Source organism: Rhinopithecus roxellana, chromosome 5 (genome assembly GCF_007565055.1).
Source record: "Rhinopithecus roxellana isolate Shanxi Qingling chromosome 5, ASM756505v1, whole genome shotgun sequence".
Taxonomy (NCBI): domain Eukaryota; kingdom Metazoa; phylum Chordata; class Mammalia; order Primates; family Cercopithecidae; genus Rhinopithecus; species Rhinopithecus roxellana.
Genome location: NC_044553.1, coordinates 79,561,603 through 79,580,643, shown reverse-complemented (window position 1 = coordinate 79,580,643; position 19,041 = coordinate 79,561,603). Strand labels below are relative to the sequence as shown.

Sequence of the window (19,041 nt, the reverse complement as noted above, 5' to 3'; positions counted from 1 at the left end):
AGGAATCATTTTACTATTCTCTTTACGCATGTTCAAAATTTTCCAGCTGGGCGCAGTGGCTCACGCCTATAATCCCAGCACTTTAGGAGGCTGAGGAGGGTGGATCACCTGAGGTCAGGAGTTCGAGACCAGCCTGGCCAACATAATGAAACGCCATTCTACTAAAAAAAAAAAAAAAAAGAAAAAAATTAACTAGGTGTGGTGGCGGGCGCCTATAGTCCCAGCGACTCGGGTGGCCGAGGCAGGAGAATCGTTTGAACCCAGGAGGCAGAGGTTGCAGTGAGCTGAGATCGCGCCACTGTACTCCAGCCCAGGCAATAAGAGTGAAACTCCGTCTTAAAAAAAAGAAAAGAAAAAAAAATTACCGTAGTAACAATTTTTAAAATGAGATCTCGGAGTATACCTTCTCATATGCTTGATTCTCCAGACCATATCAGAATTACCCCGGCTTCTGTTGCTTCTTTTTTTTTTTTGAGATGGAGTTTCACTATTGTTGCCAGGGCTGGTGTGCAATGGTGTGATCTCAGCTCACTGCAACCTCCACCTCCCAGGTTCAAGCAATTCTCCTTCCTCAGCCTCCCGAGTAGCTGGGATTATAGGCCTCTGCCACAATGCCCAGCTAATTTTTTTTTTTTTGTATTTTTAGTAGAGAGGCGTTTTCACCATGTTGGCCAGGCTGGTCTTAAACTCCTGACCTCAGGTGATCCACCCACCTCGGCCTCCCGAAATGCTGGGATTACAGGTGTGAGCCACTGTGCCCAGCCTGTTGCCTCTCTTAACGCATGTTTACAGCAAGAACCTTCGCCAAGACTGTTTTAAACTCTGGTAATCTGGAATAATGCTCTCTTAACATACTTCTGTCCTCTGATCTGGTCTTTTTTTCTTCCTCTATTTACAGTATTGAGCATCTTAATACCAAAAACCCAAAAATGATCAATGGCATAGACAAAGCAAAACTAGCCTAGCCAGATTACCAATCTGGGGCTTCAGTTCCAAAGTAAATATTTAGCACTGTGATCCTTTGGTGAGGACCACAGACTGCCACCAAACCAAGTGGCTTACCAGCAACCCCTGCTCCAGACTTCCGTATGCTTTTCGTTAACTATTCATCAGTAGACACTATATAGAATCTAGACTTTTAAAGCTAAAGATAAAAGAGCACTGTACCTGTTATACTGTATACCCTATTTACCTTTACTTTTTATTAGCTTTTAAACATACACAAAAGTAGACAGAAATATAACAAACCTATGTACTCAACCCTAACCTCAATGATCTATAGTATATTTTGTTTCATCTATACTCATTTCTCCTACCACTGCATTTTAAACCAAATTCCAGACATTTCATCTAGATATAGTATATATGTTTAAGAAAAAGTACTAAGAAAATGCTATTAAAGGACTGGGCACAGTGACTCACGCCTGTAAACCCAACACTCTGGGAGGCCAAGGCAGGCAGATCACCTACGGTCAGGAGTTCCAGACAGCCTGGCCAATATAGTGAAACCCTGTCTCTACTAAACATACAAAGGCCGGGTGCGGTGGCTCAAGCCTGTAATCCCAGCACTTCGGGAGGCCGAGACGGGTGGATCACGAGGTCAGGAGATCAAGGCCATCCTGGCTAACACGGTGAAACCCCGTCTCTACTAAAAAATACAAAAAACTAGCCGGGCGAGGTGGCGGGCGCCTGTAGTCCCAGCTAATGTAGTCCCAGCTACTCGGGAGGCTGAGGCAGGAGAATGGCGTAAACCCGGGAGGCGGAGCTTGCAGTGAGCTGAGATCCGGCCACTGCACTCCAGCCTGGGTGACAGAGCAAGACTCCGTCTCAAAAAAAAAAAAAAAAAAAAAAAAAAGAAACATACAAAAATTAGCTGGGTGTGGTGGTGGGCACCTGTAATCCCAGCTACTCGGAAGGCTAAGGCGGAGGATTGCGTGAACCCGGGGGGTGGAGGCTGTGGTGAGTCAAGATGGCGCCAATGTACTCCAGCCTCAGCAATGGAGTGAAACTGTCTCAAGAAAAAAAAAAAAAAAAACATTACTCTTAGAAATTAACTTATTTTCAGAAGATTCCTTAAGGCAAGGCATGGTTGCTCACGCCTGTAATCTCAACACTTTGGGAGGCCAATGCTGAGGCTGAAGGAGGAGGACTGTCTGAGCCCAGGAGTCTGAGACCAGTCAGGGCAAAACAGTGAGACCCCCCTCTTTCCAAAAAAATTTTAAAAATTAGCTGAGTGTGGTGGTGTGTACCTGTAAGTCCCAGCTACTCAGGAGGGTGAGAAGGATCACTTGAGCCTAGGAGTTCCAGGCTGTAGTAAGCTATGAAAGCACCACTGAGTTCCAGCCTAGGTGACTGAGCGAGACCATCTCTTAAATAAAAAAGGCCAGGTGTGGTGGCTCACACCTGTAATCCCAGCACTTTGGGAGGTGAAGGTGGGCGGATCACCTGAGGTCAGGAGTTCAAGACCAGCCTGGCCAACACAGTGAAACCCCATCTCTACCAAAAATATAAACATTAGCCAGGCATTGTGGCAGGCGCCTGTAATGCTAGCTACTTGGGAGGCTGAAGCAAGGAGAATCGCTTGAACCCAGGAGGTAGAGGTTGCAGTGAGCTAAGATCACACCACTTCACTCCAGCCTGGGCAATAACAGCGAGACTCCGTCTATAAAAAACAACCCAAAAATGTAAAAAAGATTCCTTAATAGCATCTAATATTGAGTCTGTACTAAGTTCAATTGTCTAATTAATATCTTAAAAATTGGCTATTGGCCAGGTGTGGTGGCTCACACCTGTAATCCCAGCACTTTGGGAGGCTGAGGTGGGTGGATCACTTGAGGTCAGGAGTTCAAGACTAGTCTGGCCCACATGGTGAAACCCTGTCTCTACTAAAAACACAAAAATCAGCTGGGCACGGTGGCAGGCGCCTGTAGTCCCAGCTGTTTGTGAGGCTGACACTGGAGAATCGCTTGAGCCGGGGAGGCGGAGGTTGCAGTGAGCCAAGATCGCACCATTGCACTCCAAGCTGGGCAACAGAGCGAGCTCTGTCTCAAAAATAAAAATAAAAATAAACTGACGTTTAAATTCAGAATCCAAAGTCTGCATGTCACATTTGGCTTATATATTTTTTAATTCTTAATTTACAACAGCTCCCCTTCCTTACCCTTTTCTTGACATTCATTGGTTGTGATCTAGACTTCTACACTTGTCTAAAAGCACCAACCGCCCAAGCAGACTTTGGTAATGGTTCACATCAGAGCTAAGAACTCAACACTCTTGCAGGATTCTCCTGCAAAAAGCTCACATAGGCACGGTAGACAGAAAGAGATCAGGAGATACCAATCATGGAGATGTTAAATCATCTGCCCTTCTGCAAAACCCAAGAGGCACAAAATAGAGTCAATCACCACAGATCAATCCAGGTTGATTTCTACCAGTGAGAACTCCAATAGTTCCTGCTAATCATCAAGTTGACTCCAAGGAGCAAATCACACTTAGGTTTATGTGGCCAAACTAAGGCACCACACAACATCATTTATGCCAATAATCTCAACTCTGGTTGCTCGTTAGAATCACTTGGGTAGCTTTGAAAACATGCAAGTAAATCAAAATTCCCCTGAATGCTATATATATGCATACTACAAATAACTATTACAGCAATAAGATTACAAGTCATCTTAAATCCTCAAAAATTGGTACAGGCACTGGTACTGCCTGCCACACAGACCCGGATATCTACAACAGCGAGCTCCAAACATCTTTCAAGAGAAACATAATACATTTTCTAAAACTCTGTCTTCTGCCCCAAACTGCTTCATAAAACCAAAGCAAACAATGCTACCATTTTTCTAGCTATGCTAATAGTACCAGCAGACTCAAAGGACTCACAACTGGGAAACTATGTTAAAAAACAGAAAGCCCTAATTAGTTTGACACCTTTAAAACAAAACCTTTGGGGGATAAGATGATTTTCTTTTGGCATTAACAGGCACTATCAAATCTAACTCATCCATTACTCACCTTATCAAAAAATAACGATTCTGTTCCACCACCATGTTTGCTGGCATCTGCCATGGAAGAATCCTTTAGATTGAGCAGTTTGGGTTTCTTCTGCAAAAGGAAGATACAAACATGTGAGATTCAAAGAGTGGTTTTCTCTGAATTTTGTCTGCGTTCAATGGTTTCAACACTGAAACCACTGCTGATTAATAATTTGAAACAAATGAGAGAACTCTAACCAACTCACTCCATACCCTCTAAGATTTCTACTCATAAATGGTTTCAACACTGAAACCACTGCTGATTAATAATTTGAAACAAATGAGAGAACTCTAACCAACTCACTCCATACCCTCTAAGATTTCTACTCATATTTTCTATTTCAGTTTGCCTGTTAAGTTTCTTTCTCCAACAGAGGTTCAAAGATCATTCTACTCCGAAATGTTTTCTCCAGAAATGATCATGACATTACTGTGACAAACTTTTAGAACAGCCTTACTTTTTCTAGGGGCCCAAAGTAACTTCATTTTGACTCTAATGCCACTGTTTTGTTCTCCTACCAGTTGAGGGAGAAGAGGCTGTTTGTAAAAAGAGCTGGTGCACGTAGCCTGAAATTGACAGAAATCAATCTTTAACCCTGAATAATATTTCAAGTAAAAATTTACTTAAAAAGCATAATTTGCTGGGCATGGGGGCTCACGCCTGTAATCTCAGCACTTTGGGAGGCCAAGGTGGGCAGATCATGAGGTCAAGAGATTGAGACCATCCTGGCCAACATGGTGAAACCCCGCTTCTACTAAAAATACAAAAAAAAATCAGCTGTGTGTGGTGGTGCGTGCCTGTGGTCCCAACTACTCAGGAGGCTGAGACAGGAGAATCGCTTGAACCCGGGAGGCTCCATCTCAAAAAAAAAAAAGCATAATTTTTCTAATAGAAGAAATAACTATCTTGCCAGCAATATCCCCTCAGACTAATTTAATATTGTTCTTTTAAAGGGAACCAACAGGCCATGATATAATCCTGTCAAGCAAGAAGTTACTTTTGAAATCCACCACTTACTCTCTACGAAGAAATGCACAAACTTGGTGAGAAGTAGCACATTTACCTTGGCTATCTCAGAGTATACTTTCTTAAGAGCCGCAGCCTCTGCTTACACTGCCTATGCAGAAAGTAGGTGGAGAATTGTAAGACCCCACTATATTCTTTCCACCTGTAGGTAATCAAGAGTGGGAGGACGTAAATCCAAGCATGGAGTGTATCTACTGAGCTGATTCTTGCTACCCATATAACTAATTCTCTTTACCGAAGTGAAGAAATAGAAACCATTATTATGTTCAACTTGATTTCAAAAGAAACCATGACAAACACTAATGAAAAAGGATACTTCAAAAGTGTTAGTAACACCTAGTATGTGAGACCTTGTAGTCACTTACTATTTTATCAGTCACCTCTTACTATTAGAGGACAGAAACACCTCTTACTATTAGAAACTTTTGTCATTATTTAATTCTGCAGACACATCTATCTCTTCCATATTACATATTGCTTTGAAATTCACTGAAGAATTCAACATTCAATACATGTAACTAGCGCTCTCCCTATCACAGCTGTGTTACATCAAAGAAGGGAGCAAGCTGTGCTTTCTGCAGACAGACCATCAGTGTTAAATATAATAAAAAACATCACGTAATGAATTACTAATAGGAGTTTAAGACTTCCCTCTGCTACAGCCCAAAGGTCCTGCCTTGGAGATTAAGATGATACAGACAAGATCTGGTAACCCAGCAAAGAACTTTGAGCAGGACAGGGTTCTAGACCAAAGAGACCTCAAAAAGCACATGCACTCTACTCACAAGAGGACCTCAGAGATCATTTATTTCTGAAATAATTCTCAAACTCAAGAATGTTCTTTCTTAACACAAGGCAGATTTAAAGCATCAAATAAGACGTGGCCAGGCACGGTGGCTCATGCCTGTAATTCCAGCACTTTGGGAGGCCAAGGCGGGTGGAACTCCTGACTTCAGGAGTTCAAGACCAGCCTGGCCAACATGGCGAAACTCCATCTCTACTAAAAATGCAAAAATTAGCTGGGTGTGGTGGCACACGCCTGTAGTCCCATTTACTTAGGAGGCTGAGGCAGGAGAACTGCTTGAACCCAGGAGGCAGAGGTTGCAGTGAGCCGAGATCATGCCACTGCACTCCAGTCTGGGTGACAGAGCGAGACTCTGTATCAAAAAAAAAAAAAGAAGTGAAAAAAATTTTAAGTATTGGAAATTCTTAGTAGCAACCAAAACATTAAAGAAATGACAGCTCATTGCAAAGGAGATAATAAAGAACTCAAAAAAGTACAGTAATCCAAGCAATCAATGTTATTCTAATCTCTTTTGCAAAGCCAGATAAACTTTGCACTGAGTTTCTATGACACATACTAACTTGCTCCAAATATCTAGGACCCAACTGTTAACGCACTTAAGAACACGTGACCATCTCTAGCGTACCTCTCCCTTAGAATTGCTTGTGAGTGTCAAAATGAGCAGCTGCTGCCCATTCTCACCTTAACTGGAGGCGTGGTTCCTGTAGGGTGTCTGCGGATCTGGCAGCCATTCTGGCTGGGCCTCTGCGGCTTGTTGTTCAGTTGGGGCTTCTTGACAGTGCCTCCATGATCATTTCTCACAGAATCAACCTTCTCAGCAGTTGTTTTGCTTAAAAGCTGATTAAGACACATTAAAGAGATTAATGCTCTTATCAAAGTAAACAAATATCATCTAGGAAAAGTCCCCTTCTGAGCACCGTTTTCCAACTTCTCTAAGATAATAATAATAAATAGTCTAATTCTTACAAAAAAAAAAACATACCACGGAGCTGTTGGCATCTGGTAGGAATTGTCCAAACTCTGACAACAAATCTTCCTGGTTTTTAAAGAGACGCGCAACCTGGGCATACACCTCCTGCTCTGTCAACGCTGGAGTATAGTTTCCTCCAGCTTCCTTGGCATTTCTCTGCTCTTTCTGAGGAATTGCAAATGAAAAGAGATCACATTAAAGAGCTACTGTTTTGAGTCGCTCATCTTTGCACACTTTCTGGAATCACTGTTATCTACTTAGGCTGCATGTAAGAAGAAAGTCTAGGTTCTCAGCACCCGTTCTGACCACAAATGAAAATTTCAAGTTGAGAAAAAAGTGCAAGATGGTGGATGACAATTCCTTTCAAAACTAGGGTAGTAAATTTTTTTGAGATGGAGTTTCACTCTTGTTGCTCAGGCTGGAGTGCACTCGTCTCAGCCTCCCAAAGTGCTGGGATTACAGGTGTGAGACACCATGCCCGGCCTAGGGCAATAAATATTAATGGCCGGGGGACCACTACCAACTGACAAAACCTTAGAAATTTCTCCTCCTTCTACTGTAGGTTAACTAGACTAAATAAGTCACTATCTAACTGTCCCAGATAAAACAGAGCTTCATTTCATGGGATAGTGACTAAAAATCCTGACTGAGGCCAGGCGCAGTGGCTCACACCTGCAATCCCAGCACTTTGGGAGGCCATGGCGGGCAGATCACCTGAGGTCAGGAGTTTGAGACCAGCCTGGCCAATATGTTGAAACCCCATCTCTACTAAAAATACAACAAATCACTTGAACCCGGGAGGTGGAGGCTGCAGTGAGCCGACATTGCACCACTGCACTCCAGTCCTAGGCAAAAAGAGCAAAACTCTGTCTTAGAAAAAAATCCTAACTGAATGTTGCAGGGCAATCAAGTCAGGCAAATAAAACTGGCTTTATAGCATGGGTGTGGTGGCTCACACCTGCAATCCCAGCACTTTGGGAGGCCGAGGCAGGCGGATCACAAGGTCAGGAGTTCGAGACCAGCCTAGCCAACATAGTGAAATCCCGTCTCTACTAACAATACAAAAAATTAGCTGGGCATGGTGGCAGGCGCCTGTAATCCCAGTTACTAGGGAGGCTAAGGCAGGAGAATCACTTGAACCTGGAGGCGGAGGTTGCAGTGAGCCGAGATCACACCACTGCACTCCAGCCTGGGTGACAATGCAAGACTCCCTCTCAAAAAACAAACAAACAAAAAAACTGGCTTTATAAACACGTATGGTAGTTTCTAACTGGCTAATTTCCAGTGCGAATTAATGGACACAATAATGGTTACTTAAGTTGTTCTTTGACTAGATGGCCTGATTAAGACAACCTGAATGGGCACTCTTCTTACCTGATATGTGTGCAAAATCTCCAGGAATGCTTTGTAGATGTCTGGTTGGCCCTGGAATCTGTTCTTGATCTTATTAACATAGTTGATGGCATGATTAAATTCCACAGGTTGATTGTTCTGCAAGGATGGGGCCGTTCCCAATGAGATTGTCACTGGTGTGTGAGGCTGGACTGGCGGAGAACGTGGGGATGCATACGGTGGAAGTGGGGGAGTCTGCTGACTGGCTGGAGTATGTGCTTGTAGTTGGGAGGGCTAAAAAGAAAAAAAGTCTTTATTCTCCTCAGATGCATAGATGAGTTGATAGAAGGAAAGTTCAAACTAAAGAGAAACAAAGTGTCAACGTATATCCTTTATTTACTCACTCAGGCCAGGCCTTTTTAGTCCAACACAAATCATACTGGGCAACAGTGGGAGTTGTAGAGAGTTCAAACATGCTGATACAAATATCTCAGTCTCACATTTTCTAAATAAAACCTTAAAACTGGAGCCATCTCCAATTACAGTGAAGAATTTTTCATATGCAACGTTTTAGCTTAGTAGCTCAACAAGTACACGTAGAAAAAAGCTCATTCTACACAGCCTTTTGATGTCAACAAAAAGACAACACTTCAATTGTTGCAGCAGCTCCACATAGTCTTCTATGCCAACTCTGTCCTGTAGAACTGAGATGATGGAAATGTCCTTTATTGCACTGTCTTAAATACACAGCCACTAGCCACATGTGGTTACTGAGCACTTAAAAGCTAGTGCAAATGAAAAACTGAATTTAATTTAAATTTAAATAGTGCTATGTGGCTAGTGGCTACTGTGTCAGACAGTGTGGTTCTAGACCAAGAACACCCCATCTTCATCATCATCACCATCACTGTTCATTAGATCTTCTACTTAGCTTGATATAATCTGGCTATATCTGGCTTAGCTTCTACTTAGCTTGATATAATCTAGTAAGTGAAGTAACTTTCATAAAACAAACATGTGGGCAGTAGCACAATTTGACCATAAGAGGATGGTTTCTGTCTGTGCTATCAACTACTACTACACAAAGTCACCACCTGTTGGGATGTTCATGGTTTTATAAGCAGAAACTGTAAAGAGAAAGACCTTGGAAGTTGTTGCTGTGTTGATTTAAATAGATATCTAAGTGGTGTGTAAATGTGAACCATGTCATAGTGAAATGAAACATAGTGAAACTGCATTTTTCTCTGATGAAATCTTTGTAACCTTGTGTCTCAGTATCTAAGTCTTATATAAATGGGAAATGTCAAACGAAGGTACTTTCTAGGGATGCATTCACATTGATGCAATATTTTCCAAGTGCTCACCTTGCTGACTTTGGCAGGTGGGGGCTGAGGAGCTGGCTGGGCAGGAGCTGGGGCTGACTGGGTTGAAGGCTGGGAAGGATGTTGGGGTGGTGGTTGAGGCTGGGGCTGGATGCCATGGGTGGGAATCTGATGAACCTGGCCAGGAGTTGTCACATTCACCATGTCATTGGTCTGCACCTCAATTTTGTAGCCAGGGGGCAAGAAGGTGTTGAATCCCATTATCAGATCGGGGTGGCCTTTGAATAGCTGGGACACACGACTAATCACTCCTGGGGTGTCGATGCTGATAAAAAAACAAAAAGAAAAGTGATGAACTGTAAGCTTGACAAACACCCTGGTCATAAAAAAATTCACATTTCTTTTTTCTTTTGAGATGGAGTCTCACTCTGTCACCCAGACTGGAGTGTAGTGGTACGATCTTGGGATCCTGGCTCACTGCAACCTCCGCCTCCCAAGTTCAAGTGATTCTCCTGCCTCAGCCTCCCAAGTAGCTGAGATTACAGGCATGTGCCACCACACTCGGCTGATTTTTGTATTGTTAGTAGAGATGGGGTTTCACCATGTTGGCCAGGCTGGTCTCGAACTCCTGACGTCAGGTGATCCGCCCACCTCAGCCTCCCAAAGTGCTGGGGTTACAGGCATGAGCCACCTCACTCAGCCAAAATTTCACTTCCTACTAGGTTTTCTCTAAACAGGAAAACAGATAATCTACGCATTTTAAAATTAACACACAAAGAACTCTGAGATTGAAAGATATTCGGCCACAATTTTTTTTTTTTTTTTGAAACACTGTCTCATTCTGTTGCCCAGACTGGAATGCAGTAGCATAATCTTGGCACACTACGGCCTCCGCCTCCCAGGTTCAAGCAATTCTCCTGCCTCAGCCTCCCATGTAGCTGGGATTACAGGCACCTGCCACCATGCCCGGCTAATTTTTGTAGTCGTCAAAATTTTGAACAGAATATATGTTCATGGTAATAATCCTACCAAGCAGATACTCAGACAATACATAGAAAGCTACATATCCCAAACAAGATCCACTCTTTGATATATCAGTATATATCATTTCAGCACAAATCTACATTGTTCAGATGAGTTACAACAGTGAACTATGAGTACAACAGTTTACAACAGTGAACCATGCCAGAATGTAAGAGTATCTAAATCAATTCAGAAACCAAGTAGCCTAAATCACTACCAGTGCTACTTCCCTGACTGAGACAAAGCACTGAAAAACTTTAGTTAACAAAAATTTACCAATAAGGATAAAACAGTCTAGTGGCCATAATTTCCATCAATAAAGGAATGCATAAAATAAAGGCATGATTTTGAAAATTCAGCCGCAGAAAGGAGCATCCTTTATCTTCCAGTAAATAAACTATCTTCTCCTTTCGAAAATCAATATGCCAGATACAAAGCTTGAGTACAATCACACATCTTTTACCTCTGAGATTTAAATTCCTTCATGATGTCAAGGAAATCATTGTAGACCTGAGGCTGACTACCAAATTGCAGCTTCACCTGGTCAAGATAAGACAGCGCATCCTCCACCTGAGGCAGGGATAAATATCAAGGTTATAAAAAGAAAGTAAGCTCACAATTACAAAAAAAAAAATTATGCCTAAGTATGCTTAACACAGTAAATGAAATAAAAATATATTAAATATATACTTAAAAGTTAGTACGGATGTCAGTAATAAACTCAAGCTTAAAATAATAATCAACTCATAAAATCTGTAGCCTTGCCTTGGATAATTTTGAACAGAATGATCAGTGAAGAATAATTACAATGATATGTCATTTATTCATTAATTCATTTCGTAAGTATCTACTAAACTGCAACATGCCAGGCCCAATGTGAGTACCAAGGATTCAATGACAAATAATTTGTAGCCCCTTGTCTACAGACGTTTGTTTGTATGTAGTCAGGAATCATAACACAGCGGGTAACCCAGTAACACTCAATGCCTGGAGATGACATGGGAAGGACACGTCTTCCCCACCAAAAAAGTGAGGCTTCCCTAGGAGGTAATGTATAAACTGAGACCTAAAGATGAATATAAGCCAGCAAAAGTAAAGACCAGTGAAAAAAACCAAAGGCAGCAGCATGGGCAAAATCCTAGACAGGATACGATATGGGATATTTAGAAATCTGAAAAGTTTAGTTTGGCTGGAGGACCTGTAGTGAAGAGGAGCACTGGAAGGAAAAGTAACAAGATGAGACAGAAAAAAAAGTAGGATCTAGATTCTGAAAGGATTTGTAAATCTTGTGAAAAAGCAATTTAGATTTTTATCATCTGCATTTTCGTGTACGCGATTTGACTACAGTGTTGAGAAAAAATTGGCACAAGAGCAGAAAAGACTGAAAGGAGGTAGGAAGACCAGTTATGCTACAAGAATAACTGAACAACTGTGAAAACAGTGGCTTGAATTATAGTACTGGCCCAGAACAACAGAGACAACTGCATAGATAAAAAAGCTTGTTGGGTAGCAGAAGTGACAGGATTGGGTAACTGACTGAATAGGAGAGCTAGGGGAGAGCCAGCATTCAAAAGTGATCCACCACAGAGCACTGTGAGGAAGAAGAGGCCAGAGTGACTGTCGGACCGATCAAAGCTCGCATGCCACTGCATCCTGCACCCAGCACTTACATCCTTCTGCAACACTACCACACCCAAGAGAAAGCCTGAAGGGGATGCTAAAGGAGATACAGCCAAGGTGAACAATGAGCAGGTGAACAATACAGCAAGGTGAACAAGGTGCAGACCCAGAGAAGATCTGCAACGCTGTCTGTTAAACCTGCTCCTCCAAAGCCAGAGCCCAACACTAAAAAGGCCCCCGCAGGCCGGGCGCAGTGGCTCACACCTGTAATCCCAGCACTTTGAGAGGCAGAGGCGGGAGGCTCATCTGAGGTCAGGAGTTCAAGACCAGCCTGACCAACATGGAGAAACCCATCTCTACTAAAAATACAAAAATTAGCCAGGCATGGTGGTGCATGTCTGTAATGCCAACTACTTGGGAGTCTGAGGCAAGGGAATCACTTGAACCCAGGAGGTGGAGGTTGTGGTGAGTCGAGATCATGCCATTACACATCAGCCTGGGCAAGAGCGAAATTCGGTCTCAAAAAATAAAAAGAGTCCCCCGCAAAGGAGAGCGAGGAGGTACCCAAAGGGAAAAAGGAAAATGCTGACACTGGCAGGGAAGGGATTAACCTTGCAGAAAATGGAGATGCCAAAACAGACCAGGCACAGAAAGCTGAAGGTGCTGGAGATGCCAAGTGAAACGTGTGCATTTTTGGTAACTGTGTACTTCTAGTAACCGTAAGGTTTGAACCATAAAGTTATGAAGTTTGTAAATTTCGAAATACCATTGTTTAAATCAAGATTTTTAAAAATGCAGAATTTTGTTTTGCTTTTTCTAAAGCTGTGTTGTTAGCACACAGAACACTTCATTGTTGTTTTGGAGGGAAGGATCACAGGTCATTAATAGAATATCTTTGAAGCTGGACTGATGTGGGGAAAACACCTTTCCCTTCTAGTTTTGAGAGACTTCCTCTTGGCTTATAGGAGAAGAAATTCCCTGACTTTATTTATGTATTTATGTAGAGATGGAGTTTTGCTATTGTTGCCCAGGCTGGAGTACAGTGGTGCAATCTCGGATCACTGTAACCTCTGCCTCCCAGGTTCAACTGATTCTCTTGCCTCGACCTCCTGAGTAGCTGCGGTTACAGGCGCCCGCCGCCGTGCCTGGCTGATTTTTGTATTTTTAGTACAGACGGGATTTCACCACATTGGCCAGGCTAGTCTCGAACTCCTGACCACAACTGATCCACCAGCCTCGGCCTCCCAAAGTCCTGGGATTACAGGTGTGAACCACCATACCCAGCCTAGATTCCCTGACTTTTGACACACACGGCCACCTTGGCCCAAACACCTTGTGTGATGGAAAAACAAATTCATTTTTACGTCCTGTTCTCCCTTCCCACCTTCACACACTTAACTCCCTTATACCCAGACACCTGTTGGGACCTAACCCCCAGTAATTGGTTACCAGTGTGTGTCAGGCAGTTAAACTTTCCAGTCATGCCACTGAAATGGCAGCCCTCAAAAGAGCAGTGGTTCCTTTTCCAGACTGTGGATCTTCAGATAAGTCCTGCCATTTTCATTTCACTTCCTGAAAGTCAGGGTCGACTTGTGAAAAGTTGTTAAACAACATGCTAAATGTGAAACGTCAACCTTCACTCTAAACTTGCCCTGTTCAGAGCATCAAATGAAGAATTCACTGGGTTTTATAGTGGCTTTTCGTGTTTTTTTGCTAGTTCACTGTTAAGGATTGTCCATGTCCTGCCTGAAATACCATGACTGTTTATGGAAAGTATCTTTTTTTTTTTTTTTTTTTTTTTGAGATGGAGTCTCGCTGTGTCGCCCAGGCTGGAGTGCAGTGGCGCGATCTCGGCTCACTGCAAGCTCCGCCTCCTGGGTTCCCGCCATTCTCCCGCCTCAGCCTCCGAGTAGCTGGGACTACAGGCGCCCGCCACCGCGCCTGGCTTTTTTTTTTTTTTTTTGTATTTTTAGTAGAGACTGGGTTTCACCGTGTTAGCCAGGAGGGTCTCGATCTCCTGACCTCGTGATCCGCCCGCCTCGGCCTCCCAAAGTACTGGGATTACAGGCTTGAGCCACCGCGCCCGGCCATGGAAAGTATCTTTAAAGCCGGATACAGTTTGGCCTGGGGAGGAAAAAAAGCGACCTATCACAAAGAAGAACAGGTTGGAAAGGCTACGCTATGAGTCTCATTTAGGACAAAGACACCCAAAAGAAATCCCCACTAGCTGTTTTCTATTTACTCTGAGATGAGTAAGTTTTTTTGGTGGTTTAATTGAAGCCTAAATATTTAAAATTATACAAAATATCAGGTTTAAGAAATTTCAGGAATAAACATTTGATGTGATTTAAGCCAGTCTTTTTCTTTTTTTTTGAGATGGGAGTCTCGCTTTGTCTCCTAGGCTGGAGTGTAATGGTGCAATCTCGGATCACTGCAACTTCCGCCTCCTGGGTTCAAGTGATTCTCCTGTCTCAGCCTCCTGAGTAGCTGGGATTCCAGGCTCATGTTACCACATCCAACTAATTTTTTTTGTATTTTTAGTAGAGATGGGATTTCACCATGTTGGCCAGGCTGGTCTTGAACTCCTGATCTCAACTGATCCGCCCGCCTCAGCCTCCCAATGTGCTAGGATTACAGGCGTGAGCCATCACACCTGGCTAGGCATAGATAGTCTTTTGATTTGTTGCAAAATGGAACATTTACGTTCAAGTCAATCAGTAATTGGTGCTATGGTCTGAATGTGTCCCGCAAAATTCTTACATGGAAACTTAATCACCAATATGATGATACTAAGAAGTGAGGCCTTCAGAAAGTGATTGTGGAGCCCTCATGAATGGGATTAAGGACCTTATAAAACGGCTGGAGTGAACCAGTGCTGGTCCCTTTGGCCCTTCTCCCTTCCACAGCGTGAGGACACAGCCTTCAGGCACCATCTCAGAAACAGAGTTCAGGCCCTTACCAGACACCAAACTGGCACCTTGATTTTATTTTATTATTTTATTTCATTATTTATTTAATTTTTTGAGATGAAGTCTTGCTCTCGTCACCCAGGCTGGAGTGCAAAGGCGCGATCTCAGCTCAACGCAACCTCTGCCTCCCGGGTTCAAGCGACTGTCCTGCCTCAGCCTCCTGAGTAGCTGGGATTACAGGCGCCTGCTACTGCACCTGGCTAATTTTCGTATTTTTAGTAGAGACGGGGTTTCACCGTGTTGGCCAGGCTGGTCTAAATCTCCTGACCTCGTGATCCGCCCGCCTCGGTCTCCCAAAGTGCCGGGATTACAGGCGTGAGCCACCACGTCCGGCCTATTTATTTATTTTGAGACATGGCCTCACTCTGTCACCCAGGCTGGAGTGCAGTGGCATAATCTCGGCTCACTGCAACCTCCACCTGCTGGGTTCAAGCGCTTCTCGTGCCTCAGCCTCCAGGAGTAGCTGGGATTACAGGTATCTGCCACCATGCCCGCCTCATTTTTTTGTATTTTCAGTAGAGACAGGGTTTTACCATGTTGGCCAGGTTGGTCCTGAACTCCTGACCTCAAATGATCTGCCCACTTCAGCCTCCCAAAGTGCTGGGATTATAGGGGTGAGCCACTGTGCCCAGCCAGCACCTTGATTTTAGATTTCCCAGCCCTCAGAACTTCTCCAGAACTGTGAGAAATAAAATGCTATTATTTAGAAATAGATTATCTAGTCTCAGGTATTTTGTTATAGCAACACTAATGGACTGAGACAAATGGCTTTTTTTTTTCTCTTTGAGACAGAGTCTTGCTCTGTCGCCCAGGCTAGAGTGCAGTGGCACTTTCTCAGCTCACTGCAAACTTCATACCACTCTCCTGCCTCAGGCTCCCAAGTAGCTGGGACTACAGGCGTCTGCCACCATGCCCAGCTAACTTTTTTTGTATTTTCAGTAGAGACGAGTTTCACTGTGGTAGCCAGGATGATCTCGATCTCCCGACCTCGTGATCCACCCGCCTTGGCCTCTTAAAGTGCTAGGATTACAGGTATGAGCCACCATGCCTGGCCCCAAGACAAATGGCTCTTTAAGAGTTCTTCAGACTTCCATTATGGCCATGGGTTAATCAGTGTTTCAGTGTTGCTAGATATCAGATTGTATACTTGGTCAATACCCACTTGTTTGATGGTTAGTTTTTCTATACAAATATTATGACAATTTCTGTTGAAATTCAATGGACTATTTTAATTCATATTCTGAACTTTCCATACTGAAATATCTCATTAATGACCAACTTAAGTGAACACAAAATGCAGTAAGTTTGCAAAAGGAACCAAAACTCTGAAAGATATTTAAGAAAAGGATGCATCAATACACAACAAAAGAATAGTTATCAGTAAGATATGGTATGGTATAAGGTAACTACTGCAGAGAAGGAAAAAGTACAGAAACCCAAAAGAAAGCAATTATGTGTGATAGGTGTATGTCTGAAACAAAAAGGTACTGAAAGTCACAACAAACCACTGTTTAAAAACTAGTTCTAGGCCGGGTGTGGTGGCTCACACCTGTAATCCTAGCACTCTGGGAGGCCAAGGAGGGTGGATGCCTTGAGGCCAGGAGTTTGAGAGCAGCCTGGCTAACATGTCAAGACCTGTCTCTAGTAAAAAAAAAAAATAGAAATATTAGGCATGGTGGTGCACGCCTGTAATCCCAGCTATTTGGGAGACTGAGGCATGAGAATCACTTGAACCCAGGCGGGGGAGGGTACAGTGAGTTGAGATGGCGCCACTGCACTACAGCCTGGGCAACAGACTAAGACTCTGTCTCAAGAAAAAAAAAGGTAAAATAAAAGTTATAGAATTGCCGGGCGCGGTGGCTCACGCCTGTAATCCCAGCACTTTGGGAGGCCGAGGCGGGCGGATCACAAGGTCAGGAGATCGAGACCATGGTGAAACCCCGTCTCTACTAAAAATACAAAAAAAATTAGCCGGGCGCGGGGGCAGGCGCCTGTAGTCCCAGCTACTCAGGAGGCTGAGGCGGGAGAATGGCGTGAACCCGGGAGGCGGAGCTTGCAGTGAGCCGAGATCGCGCCACTGCACTCCAGCCTGGGCAACAGAGCGAGACTCCGCCTCAAAAAAAAAAAAAAAAAATAGAATAACCCTATGCTTTAAAAACCCTGCATGACACTCACATAATAAATAAGACACCTACAAGTAAGAATAGTGAGGAAATTATCTCATCACCCAAAGCATAGTCCAACTCTTATATAAACTCTCTTTAAATGCATGTATACAGTTCTAGGAAGCACAACTTAAAAAACAAAAAAGAAAATTGGATGTAGTTGTTTAGAAGCTACAGATTTAAGGAAGCACTTGGGGAGACCCTTAGACTCTGCCGATAAAGTTTCATAGCTCACTTGAACAGGGATTTACTATTAAAGCCCTGAATCTCCTGAAGTCCACAATCTTGTTGGAGAGAAAAACACAAGCAACTATAAAGAGAACCTGCTAAACATGTACCAAATATCACTGCTGCTGACATTCAATAACTAAATAACAACAAACATGCCTCAAATCGCTCAAATCCCTTCTTGTCACCACCAATCTACCAAAGACAAAAAGAAAAAAATAGACAATGTTGAGGCTTGAAATAATGTGTAAGCATTCTCACTGAAAGTTTTTCTTTTTTTTTTTTTTTGAGATGTAGTTTCGCTCTTGTTGCCCAGACTCGAGTACAGTGGTATGATCACGGCTCACTGCAACCTCTGCCTCCTGGGTTCAATCAATTCTCCTGCCTCAACCTCCTGAGTAGCTGGGATTACAGGCAAGCGCCACCATGCCTGGCTCATTTTGTATTTTTAGTAGAGGCGTGGTTTCACCACATTGGTCAGGCTGGTCTTGAACTCCTGACCTCAGGTGATTCACCCACCTCGGCCTCCCAAAGTGCTGGGATTACAGGTGTAAGGCACCATGCCCAGCCTGTAATATTGTGGAATATAAATGACTTATTGAAGTTGATTCAAATGCTTGTAATGCATTTTAAGACTGATCCAAAAATGACAGGCAGTGTGGGAATACTGGGTTAAATTACATGGAGGTACAAGAAGCATTTTACCTCTCCTCATTAGAAAGGAAATTCAACAAGTTATTTTATGTAGGAATATAGTCAAGAGCTTGTGACTAAAAGAACACAGCAAGAAATCCTAACTCTATCCATGACTCACTCTATAACCCCAAATCCAAAACCCTTCCTTGTTTCCTTGCCAGTTTCCGTAAAGCAAACAAAACATAATCCATATACTTATACCAAAGAGTCCTGTGAGGAAGGTGGGTAAAAACTGGTGTTGTGCTTTGACAGGGCTGATTGAAAAAGGTTATAGAAATAAATATGTTTTTGTTAGTTTAATAAGCAAGTTTATAAGCTATTTTGCAACATTAAAGCATATCTACTGAACATTAAAGCATATCTACTGTCATAGACTGTTAATACAGAATTAAATCACATGCAACCAAGTTTAAAATAAAATATTTTCAGGACTTAGTAAAGTGCTAAACCCACAGCAATAATACATTTTGGTACACAGTCATCACTCTACAAGAGACTGAAAATGTTTTAAAGAAAACATCAATATTCCTTACACACATTTTCCCAAAGACAGAATTCAGAGTGAAGCTTCAGGCCTAAAAAATCTGTGCTCTCTTTAAAAGGCTATGCATTAGTCAATATTATGTAAGCCAAGAGAGAGAGTAAATTTTACAAAATTACTCTAAATCACTTAGCTTTGCTGTACTTTATAACATTTATGTAGCATTTAATATTCTTAGGCCAATATTAAACAAGTTCCCAAGAATCCACACCAATGAGGGCAGGAATCATGAAGAACTAAAGTAAGTATCAGGGAAAACAGAAGAAAGAACTATTTGCTGCATATGGATGTGTCCTTAGAGGGTTT

At 42.9% G+C, this 19,041-nt stretch overlaps 1 protein-coding gene across 2 annotated transcripts in view; it reads right to left on the bottom strand.

The window, feature by feature from the left end:
• The window catches only part of SIN3A (SIN3 transcription regulator family member A), a 90,985-nt gene that overhangs the window by 35,326 nt on the left and 36,618 nt on the right, over positions 1 to 19,041 (bottom strand). For both annotated transcript variants that reach the window (XM_030931704.1, XM_030931703.1), the window contains exons 4-9: positions 10,980 to 11,086; positions 9,536 to 9,818; positions 8,214 to 8,465; positions 6,852 to 7,004; positions 6,551 to 6,706; positions 4,018 to 4,107 (exon numbers count right to left, since the gene is read on the bottom strand). In XM_030931704.1, coding sequence (XP_030787564.1) covers positions 4,018 to 4,107; positions 6,551 to 6,706; positions 6,852 to 7,004; positions 8,214 to 8,465; positions 9,536 to 9,818; positions 10,980 to 11,086 — 1,041 coding nt within the window. The remainder of the gene's footprint in view (positions 1 to 4,017; positions 4,108 to 6,550; positions 6,707 to 6,851; positions 7,005 to 8,213; positions 8,466 to 9,535; positions 9,819 to 10,979; positions 11,087 to 19,041) is intronic.